The sequence below is a fragment of the Tachyglossus aculeatus genome, chromosome 1, assembly GCF_015852505.1.
Source record: "Tachyglossus aculeatus isolate mTacAcu1 chromosome 1, mTacAcu1.pri, whole genome shotgun sequence".
In the NCBI taxonomy this organism is placed as follows: Eukaryota; Metazoa; Chordata; class Mammalia; order Monotremata; family Tachyglossidae; genus Tachyglossus; species Tachyglossus aculeatus.
Window position 1 is genome coordinate 61,176,686 of NC_052066.1, and position 18,208 is coordinate 61,194,893.

At 43.0% G+C, this 18,208-nt stretch overlaps 1 protein-coding gene across 5 annotated transcripts in view; it reads left to right on the top strand.

Annotated features, from left to right (window-relative positions):
* The window catches only part of PLD1 (phospholipase D1), a 279,106-nt gene that overhangs the window by 115,388 nt on the left and 145,510 nt on the right, over positions 1 to 18,208 (top strand). For all 5 annotated transcript variants that reach the window (XM_038748912.1, XM_038748905.1, XM_038748940.1 and 2 more), the window contains exons 2-6: positions 4,881 to 5,048; positions 8,953 to 9,080; positions 12,380 to 12,525; positions 12,685 to 12,793; positions 14,123 to 14,188. In XM_038748912.1, coding sequence (XP_038604840.1) covers positions 4,904 to 5,048; positions 8,953 to 9,080; positions 12,380 to 12,525; positions 12,685 to 12,793; positions 14,123 to 14,188 — 594 coding nt within the window. In that variant the 5' untranslated portion in view covers positions 4,881 to 4,903. The remainder of the gene's footprint in view (positions 1 to 4,880; positions 5,049 to 8,952; positions 9,081 to 12,379; positions 12,526 to 12,684; positions 12,794 to 14,122; positions 14,189 to 18,208) is intronic.

Consider the following 18,208-nt stretch of genomic DNA (forward strand, 5'->3'; position numbering starts at 1 on the left):
GAATGAATAAGTAGATTGGCATTGGAAGAGCAAAGTGTGCAGACTGGGTTTCAGTAGGAGAGTAGCCAGGTGAGGTAGTTGGTGAGTGGGAGAGCTGGGGTGGAGCAGGAAGTCGGTGTGGAGTTGAGAAATGATAGAAAGTGCGTAGTGGAAGAGTCGTCAGGAGCATCCACGTAGATATTGAAATCCCCAAGGATCAGTGTAAGAATGGAGGAAGAAAGGAGGAAGGAGAGTCTATACTTCACTCTGCTGCCCGGATTATCTTTATACAGAAACACCCTGGGCACATCACTCCCCTCCTCAGAAATCTCCAGTGGTTGCCTATCAACCTTCGAATCAAGCAAAAATTCCTCACTCTTGGCTTCAAGGCTGTCCATCACCTCGCCCCCTCCTACCTCACCTCCCTTCTCTCCTTCTCCAGCCCAGCCCGCACCCTCCGCTCCTCTGCTGCCGCTCACCTCCTCACCGGGCCTCGTTCTCGCCTGTCCCACCATCGACCCCCGGCCCACGTCCTCCCCCGGCCTGGAATACCCTCCCTCCACACATCCGCCAAGCTAGCTCTCTTCCTCCCTTCAAAGCCCTACTGAGAGCTCACCTCCTCCAGGAGGCCTTCCCAGACTGAGCCCCCCCTTTTACCTCTCCTCCTCCCCTCCCCATCGCACCCCCCTGCTTACCTCTGCCCTACCCCTTTCCTGTCCCCACAGCACTTGTATATATTTGTACAGATTTATTGCTCTATTTATTTTACTTGTACATATTTACTACTCTATTTTATTAATGATGTGTATATAGCCATAATTCTATTTATTCTGATGGCATTGACGCCTGTCTACTTGTTTTCTTTTGATGTCTGTCTCCCCCTTCTAGACTGTGAGCCCGATGTTGGGTAGGGACTGTCTCTATATGTTGCCGATTTGTACTTCTCAAGTGCTTAGTACAGTGCTCTGCACACAGTAAGTGCTCAGTAAATACGATTGAATGAATGAATGAGAGACGCACAGTGTTGGGTTTATAGTAAGTGCTTAAAAATACCAAAGTGGTAGTTATTATTATTATTATTATCATTATCATTTCTACTACTACTTGAGTGGACATAGAGACTGATTTAAAGTTAGGAGAAGATCGTGCAGGAAATCTGTGCCTGTATGGAAAAGGATAAGATTTTGGTAAGAAAGTTGCTTAATTGTGTGAGTCTACTTAAACATCCTTCTAGACTGTGAACCCGATGTTGGGTAGGAACCGTCTCTATATGTTGCCAATTTGTACTTCCCAAGTGCTTAGTACAGCACTTTGCACACAGTAAGCACTCAATAAATATAATTGGATGAATGAATGAATGAATGAATGAATGAATAAAAACTAATCAGGTTAGATACAGTCCTTGTCTCACATGGGGCTTACAATCTTAATCTCCATTTTACAGATGAGGTAAATGACACACAGAGAAGTGAAGCGACAATGCCCAAGATCACACAGCATAGGCAGGATTAGAACCCAGATCCTTCTGACATCCTGGCTCATGCTCCCCACTAGAACATGCTGCTTCTCACCTATGTGGATTTTCTTAGGTCATAGTTGTTCTTGTAGATGTATTATCTGCAACGGAGGAGAACAAATGAAGCTTTCTATTCACAATTCATTATAGGTGGAACGGAAATGAATCCGCTCCTGTGGGAAAACATTTCTTAGGAACAGGACCATTTCGAAACAATCAATGATCTCTAGAAGTTCATTATCTCCTAAATCTGGATACTTTACTCAGAATCGCCATAAGACCAGATCATTAACATAGTATAATTCCCTTCAGTACAGGGCATTCATTGAATTTATAACCAGAGTTTAGTGAAATATAAAGAAGGAATCTCATATTCCTTTTCCCTCCCGAAGCTACTGAGTTGTAGGGGGGATTGTGTCTACCACAGTATTGTACTCTCCCAAGCATCTAGTTCAGTGCTCTGTGCACAGGCAATACCCAGTTAAATATAATTGATTAATTGATTGACACCCCTCACCCCTCCCCCGGTTTCTTAGCCTGGCTTAGTAAGCACTCAAAAAATGTCACTAAATCTCAGTTCACTCCATATTAGTAAATCATTCGGTGGTCACTGTTGTCATCAGAGTTAGCTGAGGAGGCAGGAACTCTCTTTCTAAACTGAAAAATAAAATAAAGTCTTCCAGCTTGGATACTTATAATATGCCATGACTTGTATTATTAGGTGCCTGAATGAAATTCAGCCAGTTCATTTAAAGGGCTGTTGAATGTCATATCCAATTATCTGAAATGCCTGTGTTTGTAAATGTTACTGCAAATTAAGATCCTTTCGATTACAGTGAAACCTTTATATAAAATTCATCTAGATTACTATATTCAGCTCATTTTGTCCCTACTCCAAAGAAAGCATGTTCTGTACAACTCAACCACCCTAAATACTCCATCAGTCAATCAGTGATATTTTTTGAGCATTTAATACGTGAAGAGCACTGTATTAAATGTTTGGGAGAGGACAGTGCAATAGAGTGGAAGAATGTTCCCTGCCCACAACTAGCTTACAGGCTAAAGGGGAAGACAGACATTAATGTAAATAAATAAATTTTAGGCATAAGCTTAAGTCAGTTAATCAATCATCATATTTATTGAGTGCTTACTATGTGCAGAGCACTGTACTGACTGAGAGAATACAGTACAACAGAATTAACAGAAACATTCCCTACTCATAACAAACTTACAGTCTAGAGGGGGAGACAGACATTAACTTGAATTAATGCATAATTTATAATATATAATTTAAAGATATGTACATAGTGCTGTAGGGTTGGGAGTGGGATAGATATCAAAGTCCAAAGGTCACATATCCCAGTACATAGATGGCACAGAAGAGAGAGAGAGCCAGGGAAAATAGGGTTTAATTGGGAAAGGCCTCTTGGAGAAGATGGGAATGGTTTGAAGGTGGAGAAAGTGGTGGTCTGACATATAGGGAGAGGGAGGGAGTTCCAGGCTAGGGGGAGGATGTGGGAAAGGGGTTGGTGGTGAGATAGGCAAGATTAGTGTACAGTGAGTAAGCTGGCCATAGAGGAGCAGAGTGTGCGGTCTGGGCTGTTGTAGGAGATTGGTGAGGTGGGATGGGGCAAGCTGATTAAGTGCTCTAAAGCCAAAGATAAGGAATTTCTGTTGATGCAGAAGTGGATGGGCAACCACTGGGGGTTCTTCAGTGGGGAAACATGGACTGAACATTTTTTAGGAAAATGATCCGGGCAGTAGAGTGAAGTTCTTTCATTCATTCAATTCATTCATATTTATTGAGCACCTACCATGTGCAGAGAACTGTACTAAGCGCTTGGAAAGTACAATTCGGCAACAGATAGAGATGGATTGGAATGGGGAGAGTCAGGAACCTGGATGATCAGCATTAATCAAGGTGGGATAGGATAAGTGCTTGGATCATCATGGTGCTGTGAGGCTGAGAGTGGCGTAAATATGAAGTGCTCAAAGGGTATAGGTATAAGTGCATAGACAACATGAAGGGGAGAGGGAGTATCTCCATGCTTCATAGAGTATTTCTTACAAATAAAATTGAAAAGTTTTGATTGATCAATCAATCAGTTGCATTTATTGAACATTTAATGCCCGAGAAAACATCAAAAAGTTTTGTCCATCAAGTTTCTTGGGAAATGCCATAAAGCTTCTTTGAAAGCTCGTCCCTTGGATAATCACACTAAAGAAATATCAGAAATTCATTATTTTTCTTGGCTACATTTTAAGCATCATCACCTATTTCAGTTTCACATACCGAAAGTCATTTCCAAGAAGTTCAATGTTCCTCACTCATTCTGTTTACCTCCCTCTAATTTGCATGAAATGAGTTTGCAAGCTATAACGGTCACTCCATGTGTTTTTAATAGTGTTCTTTTCCATCCTGTTTAAAGGCAAGTTTCCTAGGCCTTTCCCTCTTTGCCTTCACTCCACCACTCATGGTCATTTCTCTTTAAAATATGAATTTAATCCATCAGTGGTATTTACTGAGCACTTCCATGCATGAAGCACTGTCCTAAATGCTTGGAGAGTAATAATGATAATAATAATAATAGTAATGATGGTATTTGTTAAGTGCTTACTATGTGCCAAGCACTGTTCTAAGCACTGGGGTAGATGCAAGGTAATCAGGTTGTCCCATGTGGGGCTCACGGTCTTAATCCCCATTTTACAGATGAGGTAACTGAGGCACAGAGAAGTGAATTGACTTGCCCAAAGTCACACAATTGACAAGTGGTGGAGCTGGGATTAGAACCCGGGACCTCTGACTCCCAAGTCCAGGATCTTTCCACTAAGCCACACTGCTTCTCACAGAGACAGCAGAGTCAGCAGTAGTCCCTGCCCACAAATAATTTACAGTCTAGTGAGGAAGAAACATGTTAAAGTAACCAATTAGCTGTAATTTATTTATATTAATGTATGTCTCCCCTTCCAATCAATCAGTTGTATTTATTGAGTGCTTACTGTGTACAGAGCACTGTACTAAGCGCTTGGGAAGTACAAATTGGCAACATATAGAGACAGTCTAGAAGCTCCAGACTGTAAGCTCGTTGTGGGCAGGGATTGTGTCTGCTTATTGTTGTGTCATACTCTCCCAAATGCTTAGTACAGTGCTCTGTGCACAGTAAAGGCTTAATAAATATGATTGAATGAATGAAGGAAGAAATTGTATTGAGCACTTACTGTGTGCAGAGCACTTGAGAGAATACAATATAGATTATAGATGAGAGCAATGGGAGAGTATGAGGATATATTCGGAAGAGCCGTGGGGTCGATCATCATGACTCATTATTTTGGGGGGCCAGCACGATAATAATGAAAGCACCTGAACTGTTGTCTTCTTGCCCAGATCCAGGGCTCTAGCCCGTTAAGATGGCGCTGAAAAATGAACAAAGATTAGACACCTCCACGCTGAAGAAAGTCGCCGCCGACATGAGCCATATAATAGAAAACCTGGATCCCCAGGAGCTCCACGTTGATGGCGAAGAGGTGGATTATGATGTGCCGGGGGAACCCAGTAAGTTGTCTGCTGGGCTCAGTATTCTTTGGCGTAAAAAATCTGGTTGTATTTGAGATGAAGTCAGACAGTCAATCATATTTATTGAGAATTTACTGTGTGCAGGGCACTGTACTAAGCATTTGGGAGAGTACAATATAGCAGTATAACAGACACATTCCCTGCCCACAATGAGCTTACTGTTGGGGCGGGGGTGACAGGCATTAATATAAATTGCAGAGGTCATGGGTTCAAATTCCACCTCTGCCACTTGTCAGCTGTGTGACCTTGGGCAAGTCACTTAACTTCTCTGGGTCTCAGTTCCCTCATCTGTAAAATGGGGATTAAGACTGTGAGCCCACATGGGACAACCTAATCACTTTGTAACCTCCCCAGTGCTTAAAACAGTGCTTTGCACCTAGTGAGCACTCAATAAATGCCATCATTATTATTGTTATTATTATTAAGTGCTGTGGGGCTGAGTGGGGGGATGAATAAAGGGAGCAAGTCTAGGTGATGCAGGAGGGAGTGGGAGAAGAGGAAAGGAGGGCTTAGGGTAAGCCTCTTGGAGGAGATGTGCTTTCAGTAAGTTTTTGAAGGGAGGGGGAGAGTAATTGGTTGGATATGAGGAGGGAGGGCATTCCAAGCCAGAGGCAGGATGTGGGTGAGAGGTTGGCGTTGAGATAGATGAGATGGAGGTACAGTGAGAAGGTTGGCATTAGAGGAACAAAGTGTGTGGGCTGGGGTGTAGTAGGAGAGTAGCAAGGTGAGGCATGAGGGGACAAGGTAATAGAGTGCTTTGAAGAATTGTTTAGATTTGATTGAGAGTAATAGAGAGAGAGAGCAGATACACACCAGCTAATTAGTAGTAATAGGGTTCATATTTATAAGCACTTAACTGTGTCCCGAGCACTCTACTAAGCACTGAGACATAGTGCTATCACTGTGCTATCAACTATCACATCTATGCTGAAGATACCCAAATCTGTATCTCCATCTCTGATCTTTCTCCCTCTCTGAAGTCTTGCATTTCCTCCTACGTTCAAGACATCACTACTTGGATGTCCTCCTATCACCTCAAACTTAATATGGCTAAAACTGAATTTACCTTCCCATCCAAACCCTGCCCTCCTACTCATTTTTCCGTCACTGTAGACAGCACACCATCCTTCCTGTCTCACTCATTCCCTTGGAAAACTCATTTGCTCCCATGGCTTCAACTACCATCTCTATGCAGATGTTACCCAAATCTACATCTCCTCCCCAATCTCTCTCCCTCTTTCCAGGCTCACATCTCGTTCAGCCTTCAGGACATCTCTATTGGGATGTCCTCCCATCACCTCAAACTTAACATGTCCAAAACAGAGCTCCTTATCATTCCACCCAAACCCTGTCCTCTCCCTGACTTTCCCATCACTGTAGACGGCACCACCATCCTTCTCATCTCACAAGCCCAAGCCGGTAACCTTTGTGTTATCTTTGACTCCTCTGTCTCATTCAACCCACATATTCAATCCATCACCAATTTCTGTCGGTCGCAACTTCACATCGCTAAAATCTGCCCTTTCCTCTCCATCCAAACTGCTACCATGTTAATAAAATCAGTCATCCCATCCCGCGTATATTACTGCAGAAGCCTCTTTGGTGACCTCCCAACCTCCGATCTCTCCCCACTCAAGTCCATACTTCATTCCTCTGCCCGGATTATCTTTCTACAAAAATGTTCAGGATATTTTACCCCCCTCCTCAAAAATCTTCAGTGGTTGCCTATCCACCTCTGTATCAAACAAAAACTCCTCACCGTTGGCTTTAAAGCACTCCATCACCTTGCTCCTTCCTACCTCACCTCACTTCTCATCATCATCAATCCTATTTATTGAGTGCTTACTGTGTGCAGAGAACTGTACTAAGCGCTTGGGAAGTACAAGTTGGCAACATATAGAGACAGTCCCTACCCAACAGTGGGCTCACAGTCTAAAAGGGGGAGACAGAGAACAAAACCAAACATACTAACAAAATAAAATAAATAGAATAGATATGTACAAGTAAAATAAATAAATAAATAAATAGAGTAATAAATATGTACAAACATATATACATATATACAGGTGCAGTGGGGAAGGGAAGGAGATAAGATGGGGGTGATGGAGAGGGGGACGAGGGGGAGAGGAAGGAAGGGGCTCAGTCTGGGAAGGCCTCCTGGAGTAGGTGAGCTCTCAGTAGGGCACTTCTCTCCTTGTAACAACCCAGCCCACATACTTTGTGCTCCTCTGGTGCTAGCCTTCTAACTGTGCCTCTATCTCGCCCATCTCACTGCCGACCCATGGCCCACATCCTGCCTCTGGCCTTCCTCATCAAATCTGCCAGACAATCACTCTCCCCCACTTCAAAGTCTTATTGAGGGCACATGTCCTCCAAGAGGTCTTCCCAGACTAAGCTCCACTTTCCCTCATCTCCCACTCCCTTCTGCTTTGCCCTGACTGGCCCCCTTTGCTCTTTCCCCCTCCCAGCAGCCCCACAGCACTTATGGATATAAATCTATAATTTTATTTATTTGTATTGATGCCTGTCTCCTCCCTCTAGACTGCGAGCTCGTTGTGGGGAGGGAATGTCACTGTTTATCATTGCATTGTTCTTTCCCAAGCACTTAGTGCTGTCCTCTGCACACAGTAAGCACTTAATAAATGTGTTTGAATGACAGAATGAATGTACAAGCCCGTAACCTTGGCATTATCCTTGACTCCTCTCTCTCACTCAACCCATAATTTCAAGCCACGCTAAATTCTGTCCCTTCTACCTTCACAACATCGCCAAAATCGGCCCCTTCCTCTCGGTCCAAACTGCTACCACATTAATGCAAGCACTTATCCTATCTTGCCTTGATTGTATCAGCCTCCTTGCTGACCTCCCTGCCTCCTGTCTCTCCCCACTCCAATCCATGCTTCATTCTGCTGCCTGGATCATATTCCTTCAAAAACGTTCAAACCATGTTTCCCCTCAAGAAACTCCAGTGGTTGCCCATCCACCTCTGCATCAAACAAAAACTTGTCACCATTGGCTTTAAAGCACGTAATCACCTTGCCTCCTCCTACCTCATCTCTCTACTCTCCTACTACAACCCAGCGTACATACTTCATTCTTCCAATGCTAACCTTCTCACTGTACCTCAGTCTCATCTATGTCACTGCCAACCTCTCGGTCACATCCTACCTCTGGCCTGAAATAATAATAATAATGATGGTATTTGTTAAGCGTTGTTAAGCGCTTACTATGTACAAAGCACTGTTCTAAACGCAGAGCACTGTTCTAAGCACTCCTTCCTCGTAGCAGACTGGTAATTGCTCTCCCCCACATCAAAGCCTTATTGAAAGCACATCTCCTCCAAAAAGCCCTCCCTTACTAAGCTCTCCTCTTCTCCCACTCCCTTCTGTCACCTTAATTTGCTCCCTTCATTCATCCTCTTTCCCATACCCATAGCACATATGTATATATCTGTAATTTATTTATATATGTATATTAATGTCCATCTAGACTAATCTGTCTAGACTGTCTAAACTAATCTGTCTAGACTAATTGAGACTGTGAACTCCTTGTGGGCAAGGAATGTGTCTGTTATTATATTGTACTCTCCCAAGCACTTAGTACAGTGCTTTGCATATAGTAAGTGCTCAAGAAATACAATTGAGTGAATGAAAAGGAGAAATAGACACAGCCCTTGTTTCTGGGGAAGCTCAAAATTTAAAAACTCTAGCACTCTGTACTCTTGTAGGATCACTTTCTCTTTGAAGGGTGTCAGAATTTGGGGAGTGATGAGCTGTGCTTCTGTTTGTATTGTTCAAGAAAGAGCATTGCATTAGCCTTCATTTGGAGAGTGCAACTATATCAAAAGTGTTTGTCCTGTAATAAATGTAATTCTTTTTTTCAGTGCAAATCCCGTACCGTGCCATTTATAAAACTAAAGGATTCAAAGAGCCTGAGATAGTGGTGTTCCTAAAGGGATGTCCAATTAATGCCAGAGTTCTGGAGGTTGAACGCTTTACCTCAACAACAAGGGTAAGAATATTCATTTATTTTTCTATTTATTAATTTAACTGTGTAATTTTAAAGTCCATTTGTTATATTTGTTATATTTCCACTTGTGAAATCACATTAATTGTGAACTTTTCATCATTCAGGTTTCCCAACTCCTTGTAATCATACAGATGTGGTATATGAGAAGCAGCGTGGCTTAGTGGAAAGAGCCCGGGCTTGGGAGTCAGAGGTCGTGGGTACTAATCCCAGCTCTACCACTTGTCAGCTGTGTGACCTTGGGCAAATCACTTAACTTCTCTATGCCTTAGTTCCCTCATCTGTAAAATGGGGATGACAACTGTGAGCCCCATGTGGGACAATCTGATTACCTTGAGAAGCTGCTGTGGCTCAGTGGAAAGAGCCTGGGCTTTGGAGTCAGAGGTCATGTATTCAAATCCCAGCTCTGCCAACTGTCAGCTGTGTGACTTTGGGCAAGTCAACTTCTCTGAGCCTCAGTTACCTCATCTGGAAAATGGGGATTAAAATTGTGAGCCCCCCGTGGGACAACCTGATCACCTTGTAACCTCCCCAGTGCTTAGAACAGTGCTTGACACATAGTAAGCACTTAACAAATGCCAACATTATTATTATTATTATTTGTTACCTTTGTGCCAGACACTGTTAAATTGGGGTAGGTAGAATGCAGTCAGGCAGTTCTAGTCATACAAAGGTCTCACAGTCCAAGGGGAAAGAAGAACAGGTATTTAATCCCCATTTTACAGATGAAGAAACTGAGGCACAGGGAAGTTGAGTGACTCTCCCAAGGTCACATGCCAGCAAGTGGTGGAGCCCGGATTAGAACCTAGGTCTCCTCATACTCAGTCCTCTGCTCTTTCCATTACGTCATGCTGTTTCTCACATTCTCACCCATTCTGTCTCATTGGGTATCTGATCTCTCCATCTTCTCTTTTTGGCCCTACTTTAGCTCTCTCCTGGATCAGTTCCCAGGTTGTCATTCTGCCAACACAGTCTCTCCTTTCCTTCTTTTCTTTCCCCATTTTTCCTTCTCTCTTATGCCCTCTCACCCCCCTCACAACTAGTCCTAGCTAGCTGTACTCTTTACGATAATTTTCTTTTTGAAGGTTATTAGCGATTTGGGAGTAAAGTGTTATTTATGTTTTATAAAGACAATCATATCTGCATAGTTATGGTTCAGTGCAGGTTGTTTGTTTACTGAATCAATTGATAGTATTTATTGAGTGCTTACGATATACTAACAAATTGTATATCATATTGGGAAAGTACTATACAATAGAATTGGTAGACACAGTCTACTAACAAGGAGCTTATTGTCTGAATTTTTTCAGTTGCAGTTTTTTTCCATAGGTCCTTTGCCTAACTCCTTTAGGTATACGATATATGATATATAGGTAGAGAAGCAGCGTGGCTCAGTGGAAAGAGCCCAGGCTTGGGAGTCAGAGGTCATGGGTTCTAATCCCGGCTCCGCCACTTATCAGCTGTGTGACTTTGGGCAAGTCACTTGACTCATCTGTAAAATGGGGATTAAGATTGTGAGCCCCATGTAGGACAACCTGATCACCTTGTATCCCCCCAGCACTTAGAACAGTGCTTTGCACATAGTAAGCGCTTAACAAATGCCATCCTTATTATTATTATCACATGATCCTGAATGATCCGTTCAAAGAAAAAAACAACTTGTCGAAGGAATCCTTCCTCCCCACCCCCCATATATTTTCACATGGCTTAATATTTCTGTAGATCAATTTAAAGGGCTCAAAACGGGAAAAAGTTCACTCTTAGGTTTTCTGTGCTATTGAAGTGGGAACTACAGGTATTAGAAGAGCTTGAGGTTGAATTTTATTTCTTTTGCACCCTAAAAAGTAAACAAAAGGCTTAGAATGATTGACAGTAACTTTAAATGACATTAAGAATAAACAGTGGAGAAATTTAATCTATGACATGATTGACTTTCTCATTAACTTGTAGGATCTGTGCTTAATGTCCAACATGAGCAGGCCTGAAATACTGGCCGTCTCTATGGTGTGCTTTTAGTTGATTTTCCCAAAACGGAAAATATTAGTCGAAGGAACTAATATTGGGTATATATGCCTCTTGTTTCAGTGTCCCTATCTGTAAAGTGGGATTTACACTTGAGGGAGAGGTTTTAGGAAATCTAACTTGAATAGATTTTTAAGATTAAAAATTGAAAGCTCCTTGAGAGCAGAGATCACATCCTCTAACTCTGTTGAATTAGACTCTCCGAAGCACTTAGTGCCCTCTCACCTCCCAGGATCACACCTGGAGAGTTTCTAGTACTCTACCGTCACAGCTATGGGAGGGAAAGTTAAGCAGAGGCATATCCATTCTACTCTTAGCTTGGGCAGTGGCTAATGAGTTAAAGGCAATCTGCTACAAATCAAAATTCCCCTGTGCTGGGCAGCAGCGGCCTGGAAGAGAGTCGAGGGTGGAGACTCAGGTTTACTGCGCAGAAGGAGACAATGGTAGACCAATTCCGGATTTTTACCAAGAAAACTCTATGGAATCACTATCAGAACGATTGCAGATGGAGGTGAGGCAATCTGGGAGAGATGCATCAATGGCATCATTATGGGTCGGACACGACTCGACAGCATAAGACAACAACAACAACGAGCACTTAGCACAGTGCTGTGCATACAGTAAGTGCTCAATAAATACTATCAGTCAGTGATATTTATTGAGAATTTCCTGTGTGTAGAGCACTGTGCTGAGTGCTTGGGAGAGTACTGTACAACAGAATTGGTAGACACATTTGCTCCTTACAAGGATCTTACAGTCGAGAGGGGGGAAAGATATTAAAATATTACTGATTGATTGCTTGATAAGTATGGAGTTTGTAAGGTGGGGAAATGAAGTGGGTGGAATATCGACCAGACTATGAGGAATCAGAGCTTCTTTCTGACTTAAATCCTTGCTCCTGGGAAGCAATAGTTAGCTTATTTATAGCCCTAAATATGTGATATGTTAATGACATACCCTCGAGACTGTTAAGGATATTATAGGCGGGGAACACCTCTGCTAATTTTGTTGTATTGTACTCTCCCAAATGCTTAGTGCAATCCTCTGCACATAGTAAGCACTCAACAAATTTGGGTGATTGATTCTTTAATAATGAATTTGAGCTCAACATCATCAGGGGTAAAATATGTTACTTTTTTTTGACAACCAGTTATTGGCTAGGTGCCCCCGTTCTTCATCGGTACGTGTTGAAGTATAATGTTTATAAGAGCTAGGATGGTTTTCAGGATTAATTCAATACTGAATACTTTCTATTGCTTTAGGTACCCAGTGCAAATCTTTACACGATTGAGTTGACGCATGGGGAATTTACATGGCAAGTCAAAAGGAAATTTAAGCACTTTCAAGAATTCCACAGAGAACTGCTCAAATATAAAACTTTTATCCGAATTCCTATTCCCACCAAAAGGTAATTTGTTTTGTTTCACGGTAAATTCAAGAAGCAAGGTTGTTGGAAGCTCTGTTGCATTTATTCTGACTTCTTTTAAGTGGATTACCCAATCAAAGCTTTATGACAAAAAATAAGTTTTAAATGCCGCTATTGGTGTGATTTCTGTTCATCTTTTAGGCACACAGTTAGAAGACAGAATGTCAAAGGAGAAGAACCCAGAGAAATGCCAAACTTGCCCCAGACGTCTGAAAACATGAACCGAGAAGAGCAGTTCTCTAGTAGAAGGGTATGTCTGTTTCATTATCCATCTTCCATTCTGCAACTCATTCTGAAAGTCGTAAGCAGGCAAACTCTTTGGGATTGGGACCTTCAGTGCATTGTAAAATATTTTTTCCTTTTTAGTCTAGAATAAATAAACCTCTATGTGCAATTAAGTTTAGCTCTGATCCCTTATCCAAGCTCATTGTGGGCAGGGAATGTGTCTGCTATATTGTTATACTGTACTCTTCCAAGCGTTTAGGACACTGCTCTGCCCACACCAAGCACAATAAATTAACTGACTGACCTAATATGTTTTGGATTCCCATTATAATAATGATAATAGTAATAATTGTAGTTCTTGTTAAGCGCTTACTATGGGCCAGGCACTGCAGTGAACACTCGGGTGGATATGAGCAAATCAGGTTGGCCACAGTCTCTGTCCCACATGGGACTAACAGTCTTAAATCTGCATTTTACGGATGAGGTAACTGAGGCCCACAGAAGTGAAGTGACTTGACCAAGGTCACCTAGCAGACAAGGGTCAGAGTTGGGATTAGAACCCAGTTCTTTCTAACTCCTAGGCCCATGCTCTATCCACTAGGCAATGCCGCTTCCCAATGCACGGTATTATTAAAGAAGAGTGGCCCTGAGAGACACTCCTGAAATTTTGACTGCCCAAGCTGAGAGCTAAGCAGTTCAGTCAGTCAATCAGTGATATTTATTGAGCAAGGACTGAATGAAGAAAGTACAATGCAACAGTGCTAATAGATGGTATCCCTGCCCACAAAGAAGTTACAGTCTATAGTAGGACCTTACAGTCTACAGTTAAAGGGTAAACGACTGAAGAGCTGGAAATTGATAACATTCAATCAGTGGTATTTATTGCAAGCTTATGTGTGGAGCATTCTACTAAGCAACTTGTGAGAGTACAGTACAAAAAAGTAGGTTTAGATATTGCCTGGCAAAAGCTCTGTCTTCTAATAGGGACAAATATGATGTAAAATGTAAATGAATAAATGAATACCCAAGGAAATTATACCGTTTTATTTTCAGCAAGACACTTCATGCTTAGAAGGTGATGTTTTGGTTAGCTCCTGTTCTATTTGTCTTTTTCATTTGAAAATGTTGTTGTAGCCAGTATAGGCCAGTCTCCGTATGTGACTGTGACTTAAGATGTTTGTCCTCTCCACACTGCATTCTTGTGAATCATTATAATCCCAATTTTGTGGTCTTGGGCTTCTGGCTGAAATGCCTATCTGATGTGTAAAGCATTTGGTCTCAATTATAATAAAGTGTTTAGATTTTCCCATGGATTCCAAATGCCTTAATTTAACTTTTATGGTTTGCATTTCAGAAACAACTAGAAGACTACTTAACCAAGCTACTAAAAATGCCCATGTATAGGAACTACCATGCAACAGTAAGTATTAGGCAGTGATTTGAATTTTGAGGTAACTTTTTTTTTTAATGTGGTAAAAGAGAATAAATGTGTTCAGTTTCCCCTAACCCAGTTCTTAGGGAAGGGAGGCAGTGGGTGGCAGAGAGGAGACTAACAAAGGCATTTCATTTTAGGCAGGGAACGTATCGGCCAACCCCGTTATATTGTACTCATTCAATCGTATTTATTGAGCGCTTACTGTGTGCAGAGCACTGTACTAAGCGCTTGGAAAGTACAAATTGGCAACATATAGAGACGGTCCCTACCCAACAATGGGCAAGTGCTTAGTAAAAGTGCTCTTCACCCAGTAAGCACTCAAAAAATACCATTGATTGATTGCAGAAGAGCATTTCTTGTTTCTTCACAAGTGGGAGCTATGTGCTGTGTAGTGAGGTTGCACTGAAACTGAAGTTGCACCAAGTGTACAGTAGTAGTAGAATTAAACGCCTTCTATATATTAGCCACTGTACTAAGTATGGGAAAAAAATCATGAATCAGCTTTAAATGTGGTCCCTACTCCCCCAAGGAGCTCACAATCTAAAAATGTTGTTGAAAAAGTGGGAGGTGGGAATTAAGTGTTGACAACAGGCATGTCCCATAATGGGCAGGGAGTGTGAAATATGTTGAATTGTACTCTCCCAACCACCTAGGTACAGTGCTCTGCACATAGTAAGCACTCAATAAATACCATTGATTCATCACTGACATAATGAAAGCACAGAACAGCATGCATGACTTGGACAAAGATGAGTACAAATAGAACAATAGTTCGGTGTCCATAGAAGCAGAGCTTTAGGCTTCTCAAGATTAAGAATCTACGACACCCTGACTTACTCCCTTAATTTTTTTATTTATATTGATGTCTGTTTCCTCAACCCCATCTGGACTGTAAGCTCATTGTGGGTAGGGAATGTGTCTGTGTATTGTTGTATTGTATTCTCCCAAGCGCTTAGTACAGTGCTCTGCACACAATCAGCGCTCAGTAAATACTATTGAATGAATGGTTAAAAAAGTCACAGCTGCAGCCTCAGCAGAAGGGTGGATCAGTGGGTGGGGTAGGGTTTAGCGAAGTCCTGTGTCCTGAGGATTTTCAGCTTCCTAGTGCTCTGGATTGGGAGGCTGTGCATCCTGGATGGTGATTTAGGAGGGGGCAGGGGTGGGGGACAGACCATCTTCCAGGGCATTGGTAGGAGGCAGCTTTTGTGCCAAAGCACGGCGTAGTGGATAGAGCATCGGCCTGGGTGTCAGAAGATTCAAATCCCGGAACCACTACTTTCTTTCATTCATTCAATCGTATTTATTGAGTGCTTACTGTGTGCAGAGCACCGTACTAGGCGCTTGGGAAGTACAATTAAGCACCAGAGACACCCCCTGCCCACGACGGGCTCACAGTCTAGAAGCGGGGAGATAGACATCAAAACAAGTAAACAGGCATCAGTAGCATCATTATAATGAAAAGAAGTATAGATATCTACACCTCATTAACAGAAATAAATAGAATTATAATTATAAATATGTACATATATACACAAGTGCCGTGGGGCAGGGAGGGGGGCAGAGAAAAGTGAGCGAGTTGGGGCAGTGGGGACGGGGAGCAGAGGAAAAGGATGGCTTAGTCTGGGAAGGCCTCCTGGAAGAAGTGAGATTTCGGTAGGGTTTTGAAAGGGGAAAGTGTGCTAGTTTGGCAGATTTGAGGAGGGAGGGCATTCCAGGCCAGAGGTAGGGCATGGGCCAGGGGTCAGCGATGGAACAGGTGAGAACGAGGCACAGTGAGGAGGTTAGCAGCAACAGAGGAGTGGAGTATACGGGCTGGGCTAGAGAAGGAGAGAAGGGAGGTGAGGTAAGAGGGCGCAAGGTGATGGAGAGCTTTAAAACCAATAATGAGGAGTTTTTGCTTGTTACGGATGTTGATGGGCAACCACTGGAGGTTTATGAGAAGTTGGGGGGACATGCCCAGAGCATTTCTGTAGAAAGATAATCTGGGCGTCAGAGTGAAGTATAGACTGAAGCAGGGAGAGACAGGAGGTTGGGAGATCAGAAAGGAGGCTGGTGCAATAATCCAGTCGGGATAGGATGAGTGATTGTACTAACATGGTAGCGGTTTGGATGGAGAGGAAAGGGTGGTTCTTGGCAATATTGTGAAGGTGAGACCAGCAGGATTTGGTGACAGATTGGGTATGTGGGATGAATGAGAGAGCAGAGTGAAGGATGACACGAAGATTGCGGGCTTGTGAGACAGGAAGGATGGTAGTGTTATCCACAGTGGCGGGAAATTCCAGGAGAGGACAGGGTTTGGGAGGGAAGATAAGGAGCTCAGCCTTGGACATGTTGAATTTGAGGTGGTGGGAGGACATCTAGATGGGTCTGCTGTTTGGCTTTGGGTAAGTTATTTCACTTCTCTGAACCTCAGTTACCTTATCTGTAAAATGTGGATTGAGACTGTGAGTCCCATGTGGGATAGGGACTGTGTCCAACCCAATTTCCTTGTATCCACCCCAAGTCATAGTACAGTGCTTGGCACATAGTAAGCACTTAACAAATGTCACTATTATTATTATTATTCTTAACAAGGTCCCGGCAGGCTTTCACAGGGTTCACAGCCAGAGCTCTCATAAAAGAAGCCAAGCAGGACTAGAGGATATCGTATGTATAGAGAGAGAAGCAGCATGGTACAGTGGTACAGTGCATGTCACTCTTGCCAGTTGTTCCAGTCATTTAACTCCCTCCTCGGGCCGCCTACCCCCGCCCCCCATCCCTCACCCCCAACGATTTAGCCATCTACTCTATTAAGAACTTTAACACCATCAGATGTGAACTCCCCAAAATCACCCTTCCCTCTCCTCTATCTCCCTTCCTCTCAGCCCCCTCTTCAACTTTCTCATCCTTCCCAGCGGGATCTCCAGAGGAGATCTCCTGCCCCTCTCAAGTGCCAATCCCTCCACATGTGCATCGGACCCAATTCCTGCAACACCTCCCTTCCTTTCCTCCTTAACTACCATCTTCAACCACTCACTCTCCAATGGCTTCTTCCCCACTGACTTTAAAAGTGCCCACATCTTCCCCATCTTAAAAAAACCTTCCCTTGACCCATAGTCCCCTCCAGTTATTGTCCCATCTCCATCCTACCTTTCCTGTCCAAACTCCTTTAGTGAGTCATCTACACTCGCTGCCTCAAATTCCTCTCTCCAACTTTCTCCTCCACCCCCTCCAATCTGGCTTTCGTCCCCTTCATTCCACTGAAGCCGCCCTCTCAAAGGTCACCAGTGACCTCCTTCTTACCAAATCCAACGGCTCCTTCTCCATCCTAATCCTCCACCTCTCAGCTGCTTCTGACACTGTGGACCATCCTCTTTTCTTCAATACATTATCCAACCTTGGCTTCACTGACTTCATCCTTTCCTGGTTCTCCTCTTATCTCTCTGGCCATTCATTCTCAGTCTCCTTAGTAGGCTTCTCCTTTCTTCCCATCCCCTAACTGTAGGGGTCCCTCAAGTTTCAGTTCTTGGTCTCCTTTCATTCATTCATTCATTCAGTCGTATTTATTGAACACTTAATGTGTGCAGAGCACTGTACTAAGCGCTTGGGAAGTACAAGTCAGCAACATATAGAGACGGACCCCAACCAGCAACGGGCTCACAGTCTAGAAGGGGGAGACAGACAACAAAACAAAATATGTAGACAGGTGTCAAAATCGTCAGAGTAAATAGAATTATAGCTATATGCACATCATTAACAAAATAAATAGAATAGTAAATATGTACAAGTAAAATAAATAGAGTAATAAATATGTACAAATGTATACAAGTGCTGTGGGGAGGGGAAGGAGGTAGGGCAGAGTGGGAGATGGGGAGGAGGAGAGGAAAAAGGGGGTTCAGTCTGGGAAGGCCTCCTGGAGAAGGTGAGCTCTCAGGACTTTGAAAGGAGGAAGAGAGCTAGTTTGCGGATGTGTGGAGGGAGGGCATTCCAGGCCAGGGGAAGGACTTGGGCCAGGGGTCAACGGTG